The sequence below is a fragment of the Accipiter gentilis genome, chromosome 1, assembly GCF_929443795.1.
Source record: "Accipiter gentilis chromosome 1, bAccGen1.1, whole genome shotgun sequence".
NCBI classification, from domain to species: Eukaryota; Metazoa; Chordata; class Aves; order Accipitriformes; family Accipitridae; genus Astur; species Astur gentilis.
The window spans coordinates 32,131,030-32,148,248 of NC_064880.1; the positions used below are offsets into that span (position 1 = coordinate 32,131,030).

The 17,219-nt window shown below is 37.1% G+C and overlaps 1 protein-coding gene across 4 annotated transcripts in view; it reads right to left on the reverse strand.

Moving 5' to 3' along the window:
* DYNC1I2 (dynein cytoplasmic 1 intermediate chain 2) overlaps nucleotides 1–16,934 on the reverse strand; it is a 30,560-nt gene extending 13,626 nt beyond the window's left edge. Inside the window, exons 1-6 of one of the 4 annotated variants that reach the window (XM_049812226.1) lie at nucleotides 16,580–16,934; nucleotides 14,770–14,887; nucleotides 12,703–12,817; nucleotides 9,128–9,272; nucleotides 4,651–4,710; nucleotides 3,310–3,425 (exon numbers count right to left, since the gene is read on the reverse strand). In XM_049812226.1, coding sequence (XP_049668183.1) covers nucleotides 3,310–3,425; nucleotides 4,651–4,710; nucleotides 9,128–9,272; nucleotides 12,703–12,817; nucleotides 14,770–14,877 — 544 coding nt within the window. In that variant the 5' untranslated portion in view covers nucleotides 14,878–14,887; nucleotides 16,580–16,934. The remainder of the gene's footprint in view (nucleotides 1–3,309; nucleotides 3,426–4,650; nucleotides 4,711–9,127; nucleotides 9,273–12,702; nucleotides 12,818–14,769; nucleotides 14,888–16,579) is intronic. The other 3 variants (XM_049812234.1, XM_049812244.1, XM_049812253.1) reach the window with 3 other exon arrangements.
* Between the last annotated feature and the right edge of the window lie 285 nt (nucleotides 16,935–17,219).

Below are 17,219 nucleotides of genomic sequence, written 5' to 3' on the forward strand. Positions count from 1 at the left end.
AATCAGTCTTCCTAAGATAGGCAGTTTCTCAAATACTTCAAGGTCATAAAAAATCATCATATTAGTACTGCAATAAAATAATGGAAGTTGTGAGAACTGTTAGTGCACTAAATGCCTCCACCTCCTAAGAAAGCAGTCAAATTTCAAGATTAAGAGCTGGGCATTGTATAAGATAAAGACAAGGCTATCTACTGTTTTGGATACAACGCTTCAAAGAGATGGGAGTGAAGAAATGCGGGAGAGTTGTAATTCCAGTAGTGATACTTTTTGTCTTAGCATAAGGCTATAGTGCCACTAGCACTGAGGTCACATTCTAGCTCTAGCACCTACGGCTGCATGCAAACTGGCCATTCTTTCATTACAAATGGAGAAGATCACTGGCTTATAACAGCTGCAGCTGAGAAGCTTTGTATCTGCAAGATAGTGTGTGTGGGAGCTAGTTCCTATTTTAATATTGCCTAGGATGGTGCAACATGTCTGCACTATGTAGAAGTGTGAACATGCAAACTTAGTCTACCTCCCTTCTCTAACTATGGAATTTTCCTGTTTTGGATTTCTCAACTACTGAATGCAGTCTTTTCTATCAACTTCTGAGATAAGTGACCTTCACATTTTAAAACCAGAACTGCTCAGGTGAAAGGTACTCATTACTTATATTTAACTGTTTGTTACACTGAATCCAAAACAGGCATCTCCAAAAGCCAACTTTATGTTGAGGACATGAAATCTCCCCTATGTAACTCACTTCATTTGTGTTGCCATATATATTTCCATAACAATTAGGAACTGTTTTAGTTTAAACCTAGTTTACTCCTACTTCCTATCCATCCCACCAGACAGATTGGTTGTAGTTTGAATGTTTCCCAATTCAGCTTACAATGTAACAACATAACCATTGTGGCACATGGAAGTGGAACAAAGAGGCCTGTATTTTTGGTTTGGTGTTTTGTTGTGGGGTTTGTCTGGGTTTTTTGCCCCAAAAATCAGTATTAGCACACTTCAACCTACAGCACAAATGGACTTAAACCTGCAGAATGACTGCACAGCGTATTTAATAAAACTGCTTCTGTTTTCCTTTGTTGAAAAGCACAGCTCCAACAGCATTTTAAAATCTCAAGAGATGATAATTAAGAAAGGTCCAGTCCATTTATAAGAAAGTGTGAACACTGGATCTAACATAACTGAGATGCAACTTGTTGCTGTACAAGGGAGCTACTGAAGATTACTTGTATGGGTGAATACGGTTGCAAGCTCAACTTTCAAGTGTACTTTGAAGGATTACCTTTAGTTTACAGTATACTCACTAAAATAAATAAATAAACCCCACAACAACTCAGACTGTTAGAAGAATAAAAAAAAAAAAATCAATGAGATAGAATATATCTAATTTTAATTTATCTAAATTGCACTCTGAAAATTCAGCATATTGCTTTTGTCAATTGTTCTAAAGACTTCAAAATTTTTTCCCCATAATCAAAATATGTCACCTAGTGACTCCGTTTTTTTTGAGGCAGCATGATTTTCTCTTTTTAAACCTATGTCCTATTTCATATGTCATTGTAAATTGTGAAAATAGAGCTTAATTATGAACGTATTTAGGCAGTCTTAAGACAGACCTTAAAAAGATCCTCGACACTGAAATGATGAAAGAGCACCTGTAAGTAACTTTTGTAAGAGTACACATACATAAAATAATAATGAAGGCCCTCAAGAAAACACTATTATTTTTAAGGGGGAATGGATCAGGAGACAACATCTGTACTGAGAGAGCTTTCTGGTAAATGCAGAAATACAGATGACCCATCTTTCCAACTCCACTACAGTAAACTTCAACTACAGCCTATCCACTGAGTGTAAAACTAAGATCATACAATCCCAGACAATTTCCATTGACAGTAGGCAGCAGAAGTAAAACTCTTCTAGAACATAAACTATGAATTAAGTCTTCAGATTCCACAAACCTGACATATGGGAGGAAACAAACCTGGGGGATTAGAGAAAAAAAAAAGGTAAGCGCATTGCAGAAATGAAAGCTGGAAACCCCCAAACGCCTATCTGTGCAAGGATACAGGTAAAATGAAGGATGGAAAAGAAACGCAGTTGGAGAAAAAGCATACCCTCTGTTATTCTGGCTCAGTGAATAATGAAGTTTGAAAGATTGGTTGTGTTCTGAAGACACACAGATCCCTGATACTGGATATCCAGAGATAAGGGAAGAAACTTCTCAACACAGAGTATTGTTACAATTTATTTCCTTTTCTTTTCTCTCCCCTTTCCCCTGCCTCTTAAACTCATTCACAGTGTCATTTGCATGTAGTTAAACTCACCAAAGTAATTTAAGACACATCCCAGACAAGAGCAGCATATTAATATAGTCTGGAGCAAAACCAGCAACTCTGCATCACTCGTATTACATTTTACACTCCATATCATTTGTATTACACTTTCAGGTAAATTATACATTTTCTGGAAACACCAGCATAAGATTTCAGTTGAGTACTCTCTTCATCTTTTAAAAAGTGCTTTTATCTCCTTGCATAAACACCCAAAAGTTCACATACCAAAGAGCAGAAAAATGCAAAACTATGAATATAGAATTAGGTCCTAAAATTGCTAGCAAAGACACATACTCAAAGTCAGTCATATTAAGTAACTAAGAGATTTTGTTGTAGAACTACATACAAACTAGGTCAAGATGACTATTTTCATTTGCAGCTAAATTCAAATGTTTTGACATTGAGAAGCAAGTTTATTAGCAAACTATGTTTTCTTTGGAAAAATTTCTTTTCAGAAAAGCAAACAAGCTATGACTGAAAGAAAACATATGTTCAGTTGCTGACAATAGAAAATGCATATGTTAATAAAGAAATCAGATCCTTCTTTTAAAACTCAATGTATAAACTCCAGGCATAAAAATTCAAATTCTTAAAAAGTGGGGAGGCATAATTGCTAATTTCATTGTAAGCCTTCAAGTAACTTGTGTGGATTCTTAAATCTCATAAATGCGAGATTTTATTTATCAGTTGTCAGCTAATAAAGCAATTCGGTGTCTAATCCGAACATTTACTAGGAGTGAGAAAATACCATGTATTAGTAATAAGAGTAATGTTAAACAAGATGCAGAATGACAGTAACACTCTTAAGCAAGAACTATATGAATTTAACAATATAAGTTATTATCAATTATCTCATATCAGCCTTCATTACCTTATTAAGTTTCAAGATCACAAGTGCTGGTTCCAATTCATTCAGTCATCATTGTTACAGTAAAAGAAAAATAACTTAGGTAGTAAGAAGTTAACCATTCACCTTCCTTTGGCTGAGTCATAACAGGTGTTTGTGTCTCCTTTGTATATGTAACAATTTCTCGAGGAGGAAAGTCAACTTGTGTTATTTTGGCCATTCCAAGTTTAACAGGTCCACGTCTAAATAAAATTAATAGAGAAATGAGAAAAAAATTATTAATTACTTCACATTTTGCCTAGAATAATACCCAAGTCATCATGTCACAGCACTGCTTAGTCAAACTTAAATCCAGTGGAAACTTAACTCTGAAGAAGTCACATGATTATGACTAATATTTTATTATCATTACCATTTAAATCATCAGCTATTCATACATCTGCGACAAAAAGAAAGATGTGCAAACATATATATAAATATCTGGATTATAGGACATAAAATTTTGCTCTCTGTGGTTGACTAGGGTATTGCTACATATATGACACATCCCTATTTTCAGTGGAACAGATTTGCTCACAAGTCATGTTTGTACAGCAGTGGTTCTAGGATTTTAAAGCTTAAAAAGCAGCTTAGTTATTTGAAAGAAAAAGCATTTCCTAGTCCTCTTAACTTGGCTGCCCTTTTTTGTGTACCTCTAAGGTACTATTCAGAATGCAGAACTGCAAGTCTAATCTGAAACTCACACACTGACAAGTGATTTATACGTAATACATTACTCCAGAATACAATACTGAAAACTTCTGAGCTTTCTGACTTTAGCTTATGGAAGATCCCATAAACACAGATATAGCTAGTATCAAACTACAATCCATAATGTACTTCCAAAAACCACACGACACTAATTCAGTCATTGTAACTTCCTATAAAAGCTAATTTCAGTATGTATTGTAGCAATACTGCAATGATCCAACAACAACTAATCTGCATCAAATTTAGTTCCTTATTATCCACACCTCTCCTAAGATAAAAGCGAAAGAAAAAGAATAATCCCTTTTGAAAGGCTTTGGTGGGCAAAATCATAATTCCTATAGCACAATATGGGTTTTAATAAGTGCTTATATGTTTATAAAAGCTGTAGCTAATATTTATAAGAAAAGATGGGAGTCACTCTGTTTTTAACTACAGTTATTTTAAAGAAGTGACTTTTTAAAGTTTACATTTTGCCAAAGAAAGACTCAAAGAAAAACAGGAATAACTTTTGCTACTAGAAATAAGCATCTTATGTATATTAAATAATATAAAAATTTCCCATTGTAAGCAAACTGCACTAAGTCTAGGGATATTGAATTTCTATTACTTACAGAACAGTCTCTTAACAACAACTTGAAGTCTAAAAGAAAAAATAAGCTTTTATACTTATTATCCATAAGTACATGAAAGAGGGAATATAAGAAATCTATGCAATACCCCAGATCGGAATCAGAGTGCAGCTGAAGAACTGATGGATCAGTATCCCAATGCAGCGTCCTGATACCCCAGGTTGAACAATCATGCAGCATTAGCAAAAAAGGCCAGAGATTAGTGAAGCAAATACACGCTATGAAATGCTAGAGTTACAGTAAGCTTATAGTTACTTCATTATTCACAAGAAACAAAGCAATGTAACATCAGTTAAGGGAAATTCAGCGTTCAGTGCAATAATACATGCAGTAAATACAAAAGTTAAAAAGCAAACACAGAATTCAGAGCTATTAGAAAAGAAATTATTTTAAAGACTGAAAGTTAAAGATCTGCAAACAAACGTAGCCTTTATGAGAGGCAAATAAAAATATTTTAAATACTGACAAGAACCATTCAAAACTCCAAATTCCTTTTAAAATCTGTTCAGATTTGTTCATGTCATATGAAGACAGATTTGCTAACATAATGCAATCTTGCCCAGAGCAGTAAAGATGTGGAGGAAATTGTCATATTGGCAAAGGAAATGAGTCAACACATAAGCCTTTTGGTAGAGGGGCAAAAATGCACTTCCACTGGGATAGAGAACCGCTAGAGTTTCCAAAATGTGACATTGCAGTAATTATGGGTTAAGCACTGCCTTGGGCTTACAAGTGTCATCTGATTTGAGCCAACTCCATTTAAGATATTTACATCTCTTAGAAATAGTGGGCTTTATATTAATAACACATTTCAAAGTCATGTGGAATAATGAACAGAATAGATCCATTTCAAGTCACTTCTGTATCAGAAGAAATATGAAGGGGGAAATCAATTTTCCCTCTCCCTTCTTCTGTAGCCTTCATCCCTTCTCCATAAATTTTCATTTAGTTTACTGCCTGCTATCAGGCTTAGACAGAATTTTAAAACAAGCTTATAAGAGAGATTAATAGATGAACATACATGTTTTTTCTGGAGTTCTTAGAGGCTATAATACTTTTTTTTTTAAAAATCATTTTTTGTAACAAATAGAAAAATAAAGAATATGTAATATTTTACTATAAGTCAATAAAAGACAATTTTACATTTCTATCCCATACATGGTAATGTTCTTATAAACCAGCTGCAGAATCCCTAAAGGTAAAGTTGATCTCAAGAATGTACAGGCAATGCCATAAAAGCTCATAAGTATGGGTGTGTCATGCACTACCTTGTTCTTGTAGAAAGTATGCATTAGAAAAATAATTAAGTATAGTTTAACTAAGAATTACAAGTCCATTGTCTTCATATTTAGCAAATCATTCTACGTAACTGCTACTGCATCTACAGCAATAGCTTAATACCTAAATCTCTAAAACCTTTCCATATCTTTTGTGCATCAGAAAACACATCATTTTACCATAAAGTTATTTAATTTAAGTATACTCATTCTTGAGGTCTCTGCTATTTTTCTCGACCAAACATATTTAAGCCTGGAGTTTAATTTGGTGCCTCAGACTTCAAGCTGGATATTGCTCATACGTTGCCATGCATTAAAAAAACCCAAAACCCACCCCAAAAAACCCAAACCAAACCACCACTGCAACTTTCATGTTGCTTCTGCAAAGGATGACTTATCTACAGATCCAAATGCTGCATTACCACAATGCTTGTCAAACATTTTCTCAACTTTTTCAATCCCACTTGAGAGGAACTTGGGGAAAGGGCACAAATTAAAAAAGCTCTGACTTTTGTGCCTGCTTAAGACCTAGCCCTTCCTGAGGTTGCTTTCCTGCTTTCAAAGCATTCTTTTAATTTTCAAGTTACTTCAGTAGTACCAGGGATGTCTACCTTTTAAAATAGTTCCAGTCAACAAGCAGTACAGGATATACAGTTAAATCTTTCTCAGAGATATTCTTTTAAAATAAAGGTAACATTCTGAGAAAAAATTCATCTATTATATGTGTACCAAAATGACGTAAAATACTGTTCCTTTTGCTTTCCAGATGTTTGTTATGCCTTAAGTTAAATGAACTTATCTACAAGCTTCAGTGAACAGAAATTCCTATTGTTCCACGAGTGCCTGAACTTCTCTGTATCCAGGCTCATTCTGAATGCTTCCTGTATCTCTGAAAGATATTTTCTGCATTTAAACTAATTCTATGAAGCATCCACCTAACCTAAAAGTAAACCAACTGTATTAATTTCCAGTCTTGAATTTATACTCTTAACTGAGGAAAAGAGAGAAAGAACAGTATCAAACTTGGAACCAAAACTCTTTACTGATGAAAATAAAGCAAGACAGATGGAAGTAACAGCAGGAACACAGTCTGAACACTGCTCTACTAATTACTAAATAAGTAAAGTTACTGGCAAGATTCAGCATCAGAGAGGAGAAAAGACTAAACTAACAAAGGAGATCATCTTTGTTAAGTATAGTTGCAGAGACTAGAGAACAAATGGCCAAAGAAAAAAAACACCAAAACCCAAACAACCAAACCTGAAATAATACACTAATATAAAAGGGTTTGTTTTAAGATTATCAAGCATAGTGGAACAACTTGGGCTTTCTAACACACCTCATATTGATATGAAAGTCACCTGTGAAATGCCAGGTATAACACTAAGGGATATATCACACAGTCCAACTTTTCCCATTAACTTTCAGGCTCAAGTATATGTGTACAGTAGGAATGCTGTACAAACTTGTACTAATAGACTAAGATACAGGCATCTGTTTACTGGGGGAGGGGAATAATGTTATCCAGTGGTTGGAGAATAAGCAAGAGGACTCTTAACAGTGATTCTATATAGCCTTCAATTTAGCTAGAAATTCATTCATGCCATCAGGACCACAATCTTTTTATGCTTCCAAATCTGGGAAGTTGTCAAGAGACAGGTTTAGTTTTAAAGTCTGCAATGCATGAAGCTATAGAGGCTTAGGATATGAGTTTTCTCCAGGCTTCATAAGAAAATGTATACATACAACGTTATGTTACTATGTCCAAGGAACATACAATCAGAGAGCACAGTATACCTATGAGGTGGAGATGAATTCAGTACACATGGCATTCAATTACAGATATGTGGCCTACACATATTGTTTCATATTGAATTTAAATGATGTATGACTAGAACAAATTATTTTTTTAAGTCATCAGCAAATAATTCTTGTTTTTTTCTTCTAGACAGTGAATTTATATACAAAGAGACAATTTAATAATAATAATCACAGATTTCAAATAATTTAAAATTTGCTTGTTAGTTAAGGAACAATTATATTAGTTCTTTATTAACATGACAGGTGAGCTTCAATTGCATAGTGAATAAGCGATGCACAAGATCACACCTAGACAGTGTTATTAAAAAAAAAAGAAAAGAGAGAGTTTGGGTTCATATCTGCTGCCTGATGTATTCTCTGTTTTAATTGTAATGGTTGCCAGTTAGAAATAGGCACCTTGTAACCTTCGTTAAGGTCATTAAAATCTTGAATATTTTCAGATTAAGATTGTATATAGTCATGCATGCATAATCCACGTATACAAGACGTTACTGCACTCTTTTAAAAAGATGCTTCAAAGTATTCACTCTTTCTCCAGAACAACCAGTCATATAAGCACAAAAGTAACTGATAACTGCTTTAGTTGCTGTGCTTTAACTAAACTTCGTCTACAATGCATACTCAGTAAATTTAAAGTACATGAACTTAATTTACTGAGAAAATACAAGTTACCAATAACAACAGGCAAATACTGCTCTTACTCACAGACTGCGCATAGTAAACAGTGAAAATACCCTTTGGAAGTAGTGTTTCCAAGCTTATCACCACTTTGAACTCCTAGTTTAACAGAAATATTTATGACTCTCTTTAGAGCAGCATTTATCAAACTGTCATGCACAAAAAAAATGGTCAAATAGATGTGGCAAGTACTGGCACTGAAAGAAACACCTGTGGCTGTACCAACATGGTGCTATATTTTGGGCAAATGAAAGAGATTGTGAGTGGTATAGTTGTGTTACAGGGATGGCTGCAAAGTGAAATAACGAGAAATACTGTTCTGAGTAGGGAAAAGAATTTAAAATCAGAAGCAATGCAAAGTTTGTAGACAGTATTTTTTACTAAACCAACTAGAATAGAGGGGGAAAAGGAAATAGCCTATCATGCAGGCACACACTCCTTTAGAAAAAGCTGGGAAGAGCCCAGAAGTTGGACTTTTCCAGTTTTCTATTATCTTGAGGCATTCATGCTTACAAAAACATTACCACAAAACATTCAGATTCATTTTACTTTAGACTTGCAAGTTTAAACAACTCCACGTTTATGCTGGTGATTTCAAATGAGGAAGTGTAGTTGCATTTCAAGTGTTATAGTAAAGTACTTCTGTAAAACAGTCACTGTTCACAGATTCAATAACACTGTAACCTCATATTATTGTATTATAATCAAGTAATTAACCTTGATTTCTTCTAAAACTTTATTCAGAATATGAGCATTAAGCAAAGGAATATGACAAGTAAAGCAACGTACCTAGATCCAACAGCGCCATCACCAGAGTCCTGGCTTCCAGCCTCACTTGGCGTACTCACAGATTTGGAAGACGGAGAGGTAGGAGGAGGGACTAAATAGTGAAACAGACAGGTATCCGCTGTTACTACTCGCAGAGGTTGCACAGCTTAGGATGTTTTCAAATTAATTTAACATGAAGTATTAAAAAAAAAGTGATGGCAAACAAAAAATACATGGATGAAAATGAACAGTAGAAAGAGAGGGGAAGAGACAATGTTAACAATTCATGCTGGACTTTCATGCAATTGTTTGGCAGTTATGCATCAGGAGCATACAAAAAGACATGGAGGGAAAGACATTTAAGAGAAAATGAATTGCAAATATATTTTTAAACTGAACTTCTGACAAATGATGGCAGCAATTTTCAAAGAGTAATTTCTACTAAATCGTGTTGCTTAAACATAAGAGGAAGATAGTTGTTAACACAGCTTTGACATCAGTTTTTCTTAAAAATTAGACATTGAATATATTTAACTGGTAATTTTATTTCAAAATATATAATCACTGAAGCGTGGATCAAAAAAGTGGCTTTGTCATACAGCATACCGTTATTTTTGTTCTAGTTTGAATCAAAACATAAATCCTGTGTATCACAACAAAGTTTCTAGTGTTGGGGAGACTTTTGTGGTTTGTTTTTTTTTTTTTTTCTTTTTACTTGACAAACAGTCTAGTACTGTTATATTGAAACTTTTTCTTAAAAGTCAGTTCATTTTCAGTATGTAGATGAAGACTGCAATTACTGTTTAAAAAGCAACATGTTTTTTGGAACTGATACATAATAGTGAATGATATCATGCAACCTGATACAAATACAAAGATATTGCCATATTTCTTTCAACTTCTCTTTTTAGAAATAGTGAAACTCGTTATTTAACGAAACTTAGGTTTATGCTTAAGGGGGGGTGTTGAAGGTCCTTATATGCTTCATTTTTCAGCAAAATGTAAAACATTCATAGAACACATTCACTCCTTAGCAATCCTTAAAAAGAACCTTTAATCAGCTAAACACGAGTTATGTATATTAAGTATATAAATAGGTATCCACTCTGTCAGGGGTCAGACAAGGGAGAATTCTGAATTTAGATCTGCAACATTTCTAGAGAATTTCCTGAAATCACAAGTATATTGTGAATTCTGAAGAATGCTTCCGTTCCATCCCAGAACAGACATGACTCTGGTTGACAAAAATTCTCCCCTAAATTTACAAAAAAAAATAATCACAGTGAATACTTCGATTCATTAAAAACGCACTCCTCTTACCAGAAAGACTTTTATATAGGTCTACAGTTATAATTCATAAATTCATACATACACACTTACACTTTATACATATATCTATATAAATATGGGTGTATACGTGTATACAAGAGTGTATATATATTCTTCAACTCATCATCACCATCTACTGAATAATGTACACTGAAGAAAATGCCCATAGGCCTTTCTATTCCTACATTATTTTTGTGCATTATCAGAAACAATGACATTTCAATGTCACCCTTTCCTAACTGAAGGGGTGACATTAGAAACGTACCTTGTTACCATTTATAAAAGTCAGTCAGCCCTACCTATCCGTAAGCATGGCCAAAACACTCCAGTAGCTCAGTTTCGATGCTACATTGCCCTCTTGTGGGGCAAACTGTTTCCAAGGTAGTCTTCCCATTAGGGAGGTGAAACCTATTTAAAGACCAACAGTCTTACAAAAAGACCAAGCAAAATTCCACCTGCCCCAACACAGGATGAAACCATAATACCTTCTTGAAAGTTATTTTGGTTCACTAACTTATGGCTTCTTATACAACGAGTATGGTAGATATCAAAAGCATACTTGCGTTGTTAATGTCCCTTCTCCCATAAGAGAGCTACCTTTCTCTGGCAGTTAACAGGACAGCAATTGCCTTAGGAATTTTTTATACAATTTTCTATGAATGAATCTTATCTCAAGCTATCCACCTACACCAACAACGCAAGCTCAAGCTACCTGCACACTAAGCTAGCTTCAGTTCAGGCATACGATCACTGTATTATCGTACTTTGCCAGTACCCAGTCAGCAGACGGAGCCTGTGCCTCAGGCCAATTACTGCGAGGTATAGAGTACAACATTTTAGCTTGATTTAGGATCCAGATCAGATCTGGGTATCTCGAAAGGGAACAGAATGAATTCCCTGTGAATCTGTGCATGTTGAAGGGTGTAGTTAAGTAGATGCTCAATGGAATTAAACAACACTTGCAGGGGTGTGCCCCAGTCTTACACACCAGCAACTCAGAGCTTTTCACAACCAGCTACTCTAAGTCTATGCAACGACTTGCTTTGAGGACTGACTATCCTGTGGTTTTTAGATTCTCGCTCACAGATTTAAAAAAAGCAACAACAACCACATCCATTTCTACATGAGTCTCATCAGCTGCCTTAGCAAAATCTCACACAAGAAAGCGTTCAACTTTTAGACTGCCGAATAAAATCTCTAGTAGGTAAGAACTGATTACTTAAAACGCTGTACGCTAGTGCTAACATAGCCCAAATGCAGTCTCTAAACTGTGAGAACAGTTCAAACTACTAAAAATGACTGCTGTGGCTGTTGGAATGGGAGCAGCTATAATGGTGTTTATTTCACATTCACTTTTAAACACTTGAGGACTATGCAAAAGCAATTATGAAGATTTAGTCACAGGTATACAAATTATTTTTTATTTGCAAACCCAGCTGAAATTGGCTCAATGGTGAGGGTCTAACTGAAAAATAAGTTTCAAACCCCTTAGATTTCAGAGCTAGAGACAAAAGTAGAGTTGAATTATCAAAGTTTCAAACCCCTTAGATTTCAGAGCTAGAGACAAAAGTAGAGTTGAATTATCACCCTCTTCACTTTCATCTTCCAGAGACACGTGGCTATGTAAAGGCAAAAAGCAACAACCAATATGCTAACCCATCCAAGAGTAGCACAGATATGAATCATCATCCTTGATAGTTAAATTTTATACTTAGCCTTGCTATTACTCCATCAAAGTCAGTCAGGTATTTGAAATAAGGAAAATTAGGGTGTATAAGATGCAGAAAAGAAACAAGTCATGCCTGCACAAAAATATCAGAATTAAAATTTGGTGTTACGAAAAAGAGAAAAGAAAAAATATACAGAGGAATAATGTGCAGGGAAAATAGAAAAAAAAAAAACAAATACATGATGTTATATTTATGTATTTTAACTAAAACACTCCAAATAATCCACTAAGTGTAAAACACATCTTTTACAAAATAGTACTAGTAATGTGTATGAAAGCACATCACTTGACATTTATAACAGAGATCATGCAGGACAAAATAGTACAAAACCCAGACATGTGTACCCCAAAAAACAGTAGCCAGAGAATTTTCACACTAGTTATATAAATACCACAATCCTAACAAAAACAAACAAAAACTCCACCACCACCACCCCCCCCAAAAAACCCCAAACCACACCCCTCCTCCCCCTCCCCCCCCCAAAACAAACAAACAAAAAGCCAAACATTTATCTCAAACTAATATTAACGTTCCTACCAACAGGAGACTCAGGTGTCAATCCCATGCTCTGAAGTAATGCTTCAGCTTCTCTTCTCTTCTTTTCAAGATCAGATTCTTCTTGTACAGGAAGAACTTCTTTCTTCTGATCAGTCTAAAAATAATAATTAAGTTATAGCATTTAACAGGTATTAAAACCCATTTCATTTATTTTTTTGAGATCTTATAGGGGTTTTTTATGCTACTGAAACCTATCATCATATAGGTTAGATGTTTGACTCTAGTAATTCTGATAGTCCTTTCTGTAGATAATGTAGACAGCAGACAGGAATCAAAATATTGTAGCTTTGGTACTGTGTTTAAAAGACTTATATAACATGCAAAAAGTGTCTTCTCATTTGTCAGAATGACTAACACTTCATAAGATCAAGAATACCTTTTTTACACTATTGCTAAGCACTGTAAAATACAAAGTCTGAAAAAAAATTTATTATGTACCTGTGTATTAAAGTATTTTAGAGATACAGTCATATTGTTCAGATTTTGAAATCACAATAACTGTGTCAAAGAAAACACTATAGGGTTAGAATGACAGTAAGAGACACCCCTCCTTGGTCAAGAAAGTATTAGGATGCTTGGCTACATAGAGTACATGCTAAAGCATGTAGCAATTAAGAAAATGTGTGAGATGTAAAAGTGATGATTCTCTATGTGTGCATTTTGAGCTATTTTTTAAAACAAGAATATCAACAGCTGTTTAGTGAGAAAGCTTTCTTTTGGATCTCAGGTTTCACAATAAAAATAGGAAGTCTTAAAAAAAAACACCAAAAAACAACTTTGCAGTAACTTTACCAGGCATTTAAGTAATTTTCTTTAAGTTGTCTTATTATCTGCCAGACTTCATTAAAAAAAAAGAACTAAAATTACACCTCCATAATTTAAAAACACAAGCTCTACTGTGAAAGATGCTAACACTCCATATCTTTCCACTCATTTAACTGCTCATTCAATTATAGAAATATAATTCATAGCTTCAGGTGTTCACATCTCAGTCATTGGCGAGTAAATATTTTTGTAAATATAAATTGATGATACAAGTCTTTAAAAGAAGCAGCAAAATCTAGACCAAGCTATTCTATCCCTATGCCATGATTAAAGACTAATTGCTCGTCACATGACCACGCATTATGTTTCTAATCTACTGCACAATTCGTTTTAAAAAAGGAATTTCCAAATTTTTAGAGCAAGTTCTCAACTGATAAGCTATTGTATCACATGTGGAATCTCTGATAGAGGCAGTACACTGTCACAAGATAATCAGAACATAATTTGAGATATTTCCATCTCTTTGTCCGAATCACGTAGCTGGCAGCTGCCCAGTCTTCAGTCATATGCTAATTTAGAACACCTACAAGATCATAACCAAAACACAGAGAAGTCTTGAAAAAGGACCCCAAAACACCAAAGCATTCCAGCAAAAGTTTCATTTATGAGGTATAATCTGCATTCGGGAGAAACATAGTAATAAATCACTGATTGTCACATACTTTAGCAGAGAGAAATCCAGAATACTGTTGGCAAACTAGAGTCTAACACACAAGTACCATATACATCCTGAGTGTTACTCTGATTTCAAAATTCAGGCTAAAGATGAGTCAAAGAGCAGAAGAATGTAGCACATTGTTTGTACAATAATAATACTGACAGTCAGACCATTCATATGGACAACCTCAGAACTGCACTTCAGAAATAAGTTCTCTAAGTAACATCATCACAACTCATTAAGCAGAGCTTTTGTGCAACACTTCACAGTGATTTGATTAAAGATGTCCCATGCACACAAGTAGTTTTAGAAATCCAAACTTTATGTAAATGTAGGATTTTAAAAAAAATTAAAATCTAACTTACCATATGGATAATACTAAAGAAAACGGTAGGCATTTGCTCTTATCAGATAATGAAAGTGCTACATTTGCATCAGCAACCAACCATTAAATAGACACTCCCTGAATAGCATGTACCAAATGACTAAGTGAACCTACCCTTAAATTTTGGGCAAGTTACATATGCAAACAGTCACATTTCAAAAAGAAAATTATTTCTTACTTCTTTTTTCTTTCTTTCTTCCTCCTTTCTTTTCTTCTCCTCTCTGATTTGAGCTAATCGTTGCTTCTTGCGCTCCAACTCCGCCTTCAGTTCACTTTTGTCAGACATGGTTGAAACACTGATCAACAGAAATCATACCACTGTTTGGTTTTGGTTTGGGGGCTTTTTTGTTTGTTTTGTTTTTAAGACAGCAGCTTTCCTCTAAATAAGCTATCATTAAAGGAACTACACTAGCTTACTAAAACCAGAACTGTGAAAAGTCTTAAAATAATAATTTAAAAAAAAAAAATCACATTCCTATTTCCACGTTTTTCACTTAACACATTCTCAATAGTGAAATGATTGATTTAAAATGAACAGATTGAACTATGATGTGCTGACAGCATCCATAGTAGTAGTAGTTCTGATGCTGTTTGAAGGAACTGCTCTGAAAGAAACATTAGGCACCAAAGACGGGGCTATCTGATCTTGCCATAGGATTCTGTATAGCTACAGAGCCAACTACGAGACTGAAAACAGCAAGGAGGATACCAACACAATCTCTATCTTTTACTTTTCACTTCAACAGCTTAAATATTGGCATGCTATAACTTAGCAGTATGTAAGCTATACATCCTTGTACATACAGTTGTAGGATTCAAAATATAGATTTATTAAAAGATTTAATAGGATTACTATAAATTACAAGGCAGAATAAGTACAAGTATGACGGTCAAAAATACCTGTAAAATACATGTATTATCAATTTTTCCCCAAACATTTTGTACACTACTAATTGGGGGATCTTTTAAAGACAAAAATTCTACAAGAAGTTTTGCTACCTAACTGACTGAAATAAATACAGATAAGAAAGTCAACAATAAACAAAAGGCAGAAAAAAACCCACTTCTGAACTCGACAAAAATTTAGAACACAGGTATAAAAAACTGTGTGAACGGGCTGAGTGAATAAAAGCTTAATTCTACTGGTTTTAAGCAAACCCAAGTCAGTAAAGAAAGGGCAGAAGCAGTGCTACAACAGACAGGGGATCTATAAACGCTTTTACACTAAGCTTGGTAACAAAGATACCAGATTAAGCATTAGTAATATTCACCAGTTCAAAGTTCAGAATGCCTGCAAGTGTTCGCCTAGCACCTCTAAGCACAAAAAAGGATGCAAAACGATACAAGCCTCGTGCATCTACCCCAATACACTTAGTAGTATGTATATTAGGGTAAATGCACGTATTCCTTCACGTTGCCTGCAAACCTTTAAGTGCTAACAAACAAATTTTAAACATCTACTGTCGGCATTCTCAAACGGCATTCCCGCGTCGCTTTAAAACAGCGCTAAGGCGGCACGTTGTCCCCACACCATGGATTCCTGCCCCCACCCGCCTTTCTAATGCCGAGCCAAGAAACCCAAGCGGCACAAACCCAGCCATCCCCGAGGAGGGGAACACCCGCCCCGCCCCACCTTACAACGACAGCGGCACGAACCGGGTGCCGGCCAGCAGCAAGCTCCCCACATGGGCCGGGCCGGGCCGGGCCTAGCCGGGCCGGGCCGTCCCGTCCCGTCCCGACAGGGTCCTACCACACCCTGAGGCCCAGGAGAAAGCAGCACCATCGAACCGAACCGCCCCGCCCCCAGAGCCCACCCGTATCCTCTCCCGCTTACTGAGGGCCGAGCTCCGGCCCCACCCTGCTGCCGCGCCCCTCACTCCACAGGGCGAGACCGAAAGAAGGAGGGTCCCCACCGGCAGGCAGCGGCGCCGAGCCGGGAGGGGCAGCGGCGCCAGGCCCAGCTCGGCCCCCGCGGGACCCCCGCGCACCTGGCAGCGGGACCTCCTCCTCCTCCTCCTCCTGCTCCTGCTCCACCCGCCCCTCGTCCGCAGGACCCCGCTCCGCTTCCGCCGCCCCACAAAGGCGCCAGCAGCTGACAGGCAGCAGCCTACGGCGGGCGCCGAGGGTCAAACCAGCTCCGAGAGCGTCGCGGGATGCGCGGGAACTTCCAGGCACTGCGGAAGGACAGGGAGGCCTGTACAGGAACGCCCCACTCGCTCGCACCGTCAGGGGGAGCGATCTGAAAGGAATTGGCGCGGGAAGCGAGGCGGGGCTGGGGTGCTTCCAGAAACCTAACGCCGACCCCCGCCCGTGGAGCGCCGGCGAAGCAGCTTTGAGAACGACGACGCCCAACATGCAGCGCGCCCCCGCGGGGCGGGCCTCGCCCTCAGCGCCCTACGGCGTGAGCGTGGCGCGGCCGCGCGTTGCGTGATGGGAGCTGTAGTCTTTTGGGGGAGAACGCGTGGGCGGCCGCGGCGTCCGGGAAGTGAGCGCCACCGCGTGCCAGGGGGCGAGCGGGCGAGCGGCTGCGCGCGCATGCCGTGCTTTGGGTAGCTGGTAGCGGCGGCTCCGCGGCTCGCGCGGCGGCGGGAGCGCGGTGACCGCGACAGCGTCTCGCGGTTTCTCCTC